At 43.5% G+C, this 8,730-nt stretch overlaps 1 protein-coding gene across 1 annotated transcript in view; it reads right to left on the bottom strand.

Annotated features, from left to right (window-relative positions):
• LOC138166900 (inter-alpha-trypsin inhibitor heavy chain H4-like) overlaps positions 1-8,730 on the bottom strand; it is a 40,812-nt gene that overhangs the window by 26,888 nt on the left and 5,194 nt on the right. Inside the window, exons 3-6 of the mRNA XM_069095389.1 lie at positions 4,257-4,361; positions 3,885-4,047; positions 3,546-3,656; positions 2,879-3,007 (exon numbers count right to left, since the gene is read on the bottom strand). Coding sequence (XP_068951490.1) covers positions 2,879-3,007; positions 3,546-3,656; positions 3,885-4,047; positions 4,257-4,361 — 508 coding nt within the window. The remainder of the gene's footprint in view (positions 1-2,878; positions 3,008-3,545; positions 3,657-3,884; positions 4,048-4,256; positions 4,362-8,730) is intronic.

Here is an 8,730-nt window from a genome sequence, read left to right as displayed (position 1 = left end):
ATGGGGGCAGTGGCAGTGGTGGTGGCAGTGGTGGGCTTGGTGGTGAGGGTGATGATGATAATGGTGATGGTGATGAGGATGAGGATGATGAAAATGAGGTGATTGAACTAGAAGAGTGAGAAAGCCCCTTTTAGCTCTAAATCTGATCCTCTGATTCCATGAACCATAACATGGCAGGGTAGGGTGGGATCTGAGCCTAACTCACACAAACACTGGCTTCTTCTGAACTACTTTCCATTGCTTTTACTGTCTGTATCCTCTGTCATCAAGGCTCAGGGAGCTATGGGTCTCAAAACACTGGGTGCCCCCAAGATGCAAGACAGAGAGCAGAAAAGCTCATCCCCTCTCATAATGGAAGCAGACAAGAATATGCATAGGATGGGGAAACGCTAGGAGCAAAAGGGGCTGGGCACCCTCATGGAGGGAGATGGAAAGGAGAAAGAACACTGATTTCTCCAAACGACAAATCAGAATTAAAATGTAAATTATAACAACTCCGAGGTTTCACATCACACCCAGCAAATTTCCAAAGATGACCAAAAAATGAGAATGGCAAATGTTAATGGTTTTAGAAAGACAAACATACTAATTATTATTGACAGTGAGGTGGTGCAGGGGCTGGGCTGCTGGGCCTGGGGTCAAGAAGACTCAAATCCTGAGCTCAAATCTGGTTTCAAACACTTGCTAGCTGCATGACCCTGGGAAGTCAGTGTAATAGTAATGGGAACTTGAATATCTTCCCTGCCCCTTAATAAGCCTAAGGGAATTTGAAGATCTTCCCTGCTTTGAAGATTTTCCCTACCCCCTAGTAGGCTGAATGTACTCACATGGAGCCTGTGGTGGGAGGAGTTTGCTTAAGGGTGGAGCAGAACCCACAGGAAGCTGGGAGTCAGAGTAGCTAGATGGTGGGAGAGAGAAGGTGAAAGGCAAGCAGACAGCTAGGCTTGTGAGTGTCAGTTTGTGGGAAGGCTAAAGGCTGGTGTGACTCTCTGTGGTGTTATGATGTATTAACTTATTTGCTACTATGATGGATTCAGTTTCCTGGTGGTGGGATTTTATTTTCTGGTGTCTGAATAAATGTTTTGCTTCTGTCTTCTATATGGAGAGTTCATTATATTTTTGAGTGAGAACTATGCTGGCATATGTACAGTCACTGTCAACACTGTGAATATTGCACTGGCACTAGTCACTCAACCATGTTTGCCTCAGTTTCCTCATTTGTAAAATGAACTGGACATGGCAAACCACTCCAGTATCTCTGTCAAGAAAGCCCCAAATAGGGGCGGCCAGGTAGCACAGCGAGTAAGAGCACCGGCTCCAGTGTCGGGATGACCTGGATCAAATCCCGGACTCAGATACTCAGCACCACACCCAGAAATAACTGGCCGTGTAACCTTGAGCAAGTTATTTAACCCTGATTGCTTTATAAAAAAAAAAAAAAAACAAGAAAGCCCCAAATAGGGGTGGCCAGGTAGCACAGAGAGTAAGAGCACCGGCCTCAGTGTTGGGATGACCTGGGGATCGAATTCTGGCTCAGACACTTAGCACCCACCCAGAAACACCTGGCCGTGTAACCTTGAGCAAGTTACTTAACCCCAATTGCTTTAAAAAAAAAACCCAAATGAAGTCACAGAAGAGTCAGGCATAATGGAAACAACCAAACAACACAAGAGCTTTGAGCTGGTACACTGCTCTGGAAGGCAATTTGAGAACAATGCCAAGATAGTGACTACAGTATGTTCTTTAACACTGGTAAGCACATACCCCAAGTAGGTCAATGATAAAAAGAAAAGTCCAATATATCCCCCAAAAATATTTATAGCAGCACTATTTTCAATAACAAAAAAAAACCCTAGAAAAAAAGGAGATGCCCTTCAAGTGAGGCGTGGCTAAACAAATTGTGGGACATGAATGTAATGGGATGTTACTGTAAAAAGTGATGAGCATTAAAATCACAGTGAAGGACCTAAGGAAACTATTTCAAAGTGAAGTATGCAAAAGAAGAAAAATAATATATTCAGTGAATATAATAAAGCAAATAGAAAACAAAACAACAGCAACAAATATCTAACTTGCATGTTGTGCAATTATATTAACCAAATTTAACCCTGAAGAAAGGACAGGAGAATACTTCTTCCTCCTTTCTTCATAGAGGTGGGAAACTATGGGTAGAGAATACAATATATGACATTGAACTTGGTTGATATGTTGGTTGGTTTTAATGAACTTTTTTTTCTTTTTTATTCTTTATTGTAAAGGATGGCTGTATGGGAAGGGAAACAGAATGGATATATTTGAAACCGATGGGGAAGTAAAAACAAAATATATCAATGGATATATTTTTAAATACATATATGTATTAATGTGTATACACATACTTATGTATGTATATGTTATCCTTCTCAGAGAGCACATCATGGTTTGCATATCATGTGTCTTCCTCGTGATAGGGCTGGCCACAGAACTAGATGCACAAAAGGAATTAGCAATGTTTGCTAAATGATTGCCCCCAAAGTCTCCAATGATGGTAAAATCAAAGGATTGTGGATGGAGGGCCAGGAACAAGCGCTGTGATAAGGGCTTTACAAACATTGTCTAATTTGAACCTCAGAACTACCCTGGGAGGCAGATGCTGTTATTATCTGCCTTTTACAGTTAAGGAAACTGAGGCAGACAAAAGGTAAAATGACTTGCCCAAGGTCACGCAGCTAGTATGAGTCAGATACTGGAATTGAACACAGTTCTTCCTGATTCCAGGTCCAGAACTCTATAAACTCTATGCACCTATCTACCTTCCCTAAATGGAAGAGCAGCTGCCTCCTTCCCACAGGGGTCCCAGAGGCCATCTTTCTCGTTGCCAAGCCCCTGAAGCACTCACCTGGATGTCCCCTGCAGCAGTGGGATGGTTCACATCATAACGGACTATGAAGTTACCATCCAGAATTGTGTCCAGCGTCCCAGACTCCTTCTGCTGCTGGGCCAGAGATGGCCTGAACACTATGTGAGCCTGGAGGAAGAGAAGCTGGTGCTGAGAACTTGCCTGAGAAGCCAGAAGGAGTGACAAGGCCTTCCAGTGACCCAAGAGCTGGGGAAGCTGAGAGACAGCATAGGCTAGATGGTGGATAGTCTTTCCCACTGGGACTTCCTTCTTCCCTCTCTGCAACTGTCCTTACCAAGAGCCAATGGAAAAGCTGAACTGCCTCTGCTCCCTGGGTGGTACTTCCCTGGGGCTTGACAACTGGTAATAATCCCAGTGACCTGCCCAATCCCTGTCCCACCCTACCTCAGTTTCTCCTGTTCCTGTTGTGACTTGTGGCCTTTACATTTGGGGATCAGAGATTCCTCCCCCCACCCCCAGCCTAGGACAAAGCCCAGAGAAAGGGCACTAGATTTAGGGAATGAGGAAATTAGGCTCTAGGACAAGTCACCTTCCCTCTCAATCTCAGTTTCCCTGTCTGTATGAGTGTGGGACAGCCCAAGCCTCTGGAGATCAGATGGGCTCCAGACTCTGTTCCACTCTGTTCCCCCAGGTCTCAGCATCTGACCTTGGTCTCGTTCTGCGTCGTGGTGAGGGCATCTGCCAGGTTCTTGGTCATAAAGGTGCTCTCAGTCTCCAGGGAGCTGATGCCCTGAGGCTCAAAGATATGCACATCTATCTGTGGGGTAGAGGGGGATAGGGCATGAGAAGAGTCTGGAGGAGGGAGGGAGCTCTGCTCAGGGGACCCTTGATCTGAGGAGGAAGAGCCTCTGGCCCCTGGGAGCCCTTGCTGGGAGGTGGGGGTGAGGGGAGAGAATCAGACTTCTGTCTGGTGGGGGTGGGGAGTAGAGTGAGTGCATCAGGGCAGGCTTCCCAGAGGAAGAGTCTTAGGGCTCAGCCTTGTTACCTGCAGGTGTTTGACCAGCTGTTGGGGCCGGACCTTCAGCATTAGCTCATATTTCCCCAGCTGCCTCTTCAACAGCTCCTCATAGACCAGCTCAAAGGTGACCTTGGCAGTTGGGGCCACATTGACAGACACCTGGAACTTCTCCAGATTCCTCCCTGTGGCCCTGGATGGGAGATTGGCTCCTTAGTGCCACTGGGCATGGACAGGGTGGGCAGGGGAAGCTTGGGCAGAGCTTGGCCTTGTGGAGGTTGATGTCAGAGTGGCCGTGGCCACAGTCAGGCAGGGCAGGAGGTGCTCTCAGACAGGGGGTTGGCCATGTGGAACTTTCTGATCCCCTGGCTGCCCCAGCCCAAGCCCTGCCCCAGACCTTACCTGATGATTCCCGCACTCTGCCCCCTGGCTACAGCAGAGCTGTACTTCTCCTGGGCAGCTGCCTTCTCCTTGATCTCCCCTGGGTAGGTCACACCATCAATGATCCTGAGGAGGGAGAGAGATGGGGGCGGGGGGGAGGGGGTGTAGAGAGGCCTTAGGAAAGGCACAAGAGCTGGGGGGATTGGGGAAGGAGTTCCCTCAGGGATGCTGAAGGAAGAAGGCTGGAGGGACAGGGGAGGGAGAAGGCTGAATTCTGACCTGTCAGATTATTTAATGTACATGATGCGACTTTACTATTCTAGATCATCCTTCCTTGCCCTGAATGGTTCCAATACAAATCCCTCTATTTGTCACTTAAAATCCTTCACCATCTGGCGGCAGGCTTCACCTCCAGGCTTATTACACATGACTCTCCTTCACAAACTGTACTTTATAGCCAAACTGTCCTACTTGCTGTTCCCTATACACAATAGTCCACGTCCCATCTCTGTACCTTTGTCTAGGCTGTGCCCCATGCCTGAAATGAACCCCTCAGCTCTGCTCCACAGAATCTTTGAATCAAAACTCTAATAACACCTCTTACTTCTCAGATCCTCCTAGATACCAATATCTGCCCCATCCCCCCCAAATTATTCTATATTTACTTTGCATCTACTTTGTGTGTTCTTATAAAGGAACATGTTGTTTTCCTAGATACCGTGTTTCCCCGATAATAAGACCTATCCTGAAAATAAGCCCTCCCCTTACTGTGTAAGATTCCTCTAAAATAAGCCCTCCCCCTAAAATAAGCCCTATTGAGATTGCTACTGTAGTGAAGGTGATCCCCTGCGCTACACGCTACATTACGGTACCCTCTCTATGCACCGTCCCCTCCCCTCCCCCGGTGAAACGCACGCTGCACTCCGAGCTGCATCCAATCAGAGCTGCAGCAGTGAGCGCGTCATCCTGTTCTTCCCCAGTGATTTGCTTATTGAATAAAGGTACATTTTTTTTGTTCACATTTACCTGTTTATTAAAATTGCTGTTAATGTTCATTAAAATAAGCCCTCCCCTGAAAATAAGCCCTCTGGTGTTTTTCTGTCCAAAAAAAAATTAATAAGACAGTGTCTTATTATCGGGGAAACACGGTAGGATGTAAGCTCTTGTCTTTATATTCCCATGGTCTAGGACAGTGCTAAACAAATGTTTATTGATTGAGCCTCCAACCTGCTCTCCCTAACTTCAGTCTCAACACTTTCCAACCCATCGTATATGGGTTTCCTAAGGCTGTCTTTGGCTCAAAAACCCTCTGTGGCTCCCTATTGCCCATTTAAAGCTGTGAAATAAAAACTGCTAATCCTGGAATCTCAGGCGCACCATACTCTGACTTCCACACATCCATCCAGAAAATAATTAATAATAAAATAACATGTAAATTTAAAATCTATAGTATACAACATAATGTGTTGTTATATTATTTTATATAAGAATATATGTATATTTTGCTTTTTTGGAGGGCAGTTGGGGTTAAGTGACTTGCCTAAGGTCACGCGGCTAGTTTTTGTGTTAAGTGTCTGAGGCCAGATTTGAACTCATGTACTCCTGACTCCAGGGCCAGTGCTCTATTCACTGTGCCACCTAGCTGCTCCATATAAGAATATATTTCTATATTATGTGTGACATCATATATTAATTATAATATATTGCTATAGTATAATATATAAATATACAAAAAATAAAAATTAAGAATATGTGTGTAATTCATTAAAGTTAGCAAAGAAACATATATATATATACATATATATGTGTGTGTGTGTGTGTGTGTGTATATATATCCACACACAGATAAACATATACATAAATTCTCACAACCACTCTATTGGTTAGGTGTTATTATCTCCATTTTATAGATGAGGAAACTGAGTCGCAAGCAGTTTAGTAAATTGCCCGGGGCCACACAGCTTGTCAGTGCCTAAGACCAGAGTCAAATTCGGGTTTTCCTGACTCACAGTCCAGCATTATACCCACTGCAGCACCTAGCAGCCCCAAGATCCCTTTGCACACTTTAAAACCACCCAAACTAGAGAACTAATTCCATGTTCTCACTCTATACTGGACCATTTTGGTGCTTTTGGTCATCTGCCTTGAATGAACTCCCCTAACTTCTATTTCTGCTCATGGAAGTCTCTCCACCATCAAACCTTTGCTGACTCCTCTCTCCCAGCCCCCAAATGTAGGCGATGTCTTGTGCCTCTTATTTCTCATGAGTCTGTCTGACTTTCTTCCTTTTTCTTAGCTTCGTCTCTCTTAAGCCAATTGTTTATTCATTTTTAGATGATTTTCTCCACCCTGTCCTCCTCAGTATCCCCAGAACAGAGAACAAGACTGTGCTGTAGCTTCTTAATAAATGCCGGTTCAATTGACCCAAATGAAAGTCCTATCTCTCCCACCAGACCACAAACTCTCAGAAGAGAGGAGGGTCATAGAACTAACCAGCTGATTTGGATTTTTTCCTGTGCCCCCTATTTTCCTAGGCCCTATCTCAGGGACTTTGTAGGGAAAATTCAATTCAATTAAACTTGACACACATTTATTGAACACCTGCTTTGTTTAAGGCACCATGCCAGTTGCTTGGGATTAAAAAAGGAAGCTTTTTTTTTTTGTCCTTCAGGAGTTAAATATCTACTAGAGGGTGACCATATGTACACACAAAGTATTAACTACATACAAAGCAATTTTTGTGTGTGTGATGGGATGTGGAGGTGGGGATAAGTTCTAACAACTGGGAAAAACAGAAAAGGCTTCCCATAGGGAATTTTGAAGGAAGGTAGGGATCTTGAGACATGGGAGTGAGAAAGGAGAGCATCCCAGGAATGGGGGACACAATCTGAGAAAGGGCAAAAAAGTGGGAGATGGAATATCTCATACAGGAATCATAAAAGTGGCTCCTTTTGTTGGAAATTAGAGTGTGCAAAGAAAAGTAATATGAAGCAAGTCTAGAATGGGAAGGACATTGAAGCCTCACAGTGTCCTCGTATTTCTACAACTCCTCCAAAATTGACTTTTCTCATCTTTTGTCTTTTTTGCCCAGCTTACTGGGTGTGCAGTGAAACCTCAGAGTTGCTTTGATTTGCATTTCTCTTACTACAATCTTTCAGATGGTTGTTAATAGTTTACAATTCTACTTTTGACTAGTTATCAATTGGGAATGATTTTTGGTTATATCATTGTGTTTCTTCCCTGTCTATATTGGATATTAAACTCTCATCAGAAATAGATGATGCAAAGATTTTCCCCCCAATCACTTACCTTAATCTATTTTATTACTTTTCCTGATGCTTTTTAATTTCATGAAATCAAAATTATTTGTTTCATCTTTTATGATGGTTTCTGTCCCTTGGTTGGTTAAGAATTCTCCCCCAGCCTAAGTTGTGAAAGGGATCTGATCTTCTCTTCTAATTCTAATTTTTTAAATGATATGATATTTAATATTTAGGTCATTTATCCATTTTGAGTTTATTATGGCATATGGTATAAGATGGTGGTCTAAGCCTAATTTCTGCCAGTCTTCCCAGTTTCCCCAGCAATTCTTATCAAATAGATAGGTGCACTTATGCCTTGTTAATGGAACTGTGGATTCATCCAGTGCTTCTGGAAAGCAATTCAAATGATGCTAAGTAACTAAAATGTTCATACTTTTTGAGCTGTTAAGCATATATACCGGGGAAGTCAATCATAACAAGAAAGATCTCATATACACCAAAATATTTATCATAACACTTTTTGTAGCAAAGAACTAGAACTAGATGCCCATCAATCAGGGAATGGCTAGATATGTTACGGTACATAAATATATTGGAATATCACTGTGGCATAAAAATGATAGGTAAGAAAAATACAGAGAAGTGTGGGAAAATGTATATGAGCTGACAGAAGGTGAAGGGAGCAGAGCTAGGAAAATAACATACACAAAGAGTGCAACAATGTAAATGGAAAGAACGACAGCAAAGCAAATGAAACTTAATGCAATGAAATTATAATAGCCAAGCCTGGCCCCAGAGAAGACAAAGCATGTTCCATTCCTCTTCGCAGAGGTGGAGTATGAGTGTAGAGTTCCATGCACAATGTTGGACTTGGTTTAGATGTTGTTTAGTTTTTCTCAACTATTTTTTTTCTTTTCCTTTTTTAATTCTTTCTTATAAAGGATAGTTTTCTGGGAGAGAAAGGTAGAGGGCATATTGGGAAATGTCTCAGTCATGCTCCCATGCTGGGCACCATCTCCCCCCCCCCCCACCTTTTTCGTTTCTTTTTATATGTTGTCTTCTGCCATTAAATTGTAAGCTCCTTGAGGGCAGTAACTACCTCATGCCTTTCTTTGTGTCCCCAGTGCTTACTTAGCACAGTGCCTGACACATAGAAGTCACTTAATCCATGTTTATTGACTCCCCCCCTCCCTCCCTCTCTCTCCCTCTCTCTCCCTCTCTCTCTCTCTCTC

Source organism: Petaurus breviceps, unplaced genomic scaffold (assembly GCF_028583685.1).
Source record: "Petaurus breviceps papuanus isolate PSGF00001 unplaced genomic scaffold, PetGlider_PUasm1.0 227, whole genome shotgun sequence".
NCBI classification, from domain to species: domain Eukaryota; kingdom Metazoa; phylum Chordata; class Mammalia; order Diprotodontia; family Petauridae; genus Petaurus; species Petaurus breviceps.
This window is presented reverse-complemented; position numbering and strand designations above follow the sequence as displayed.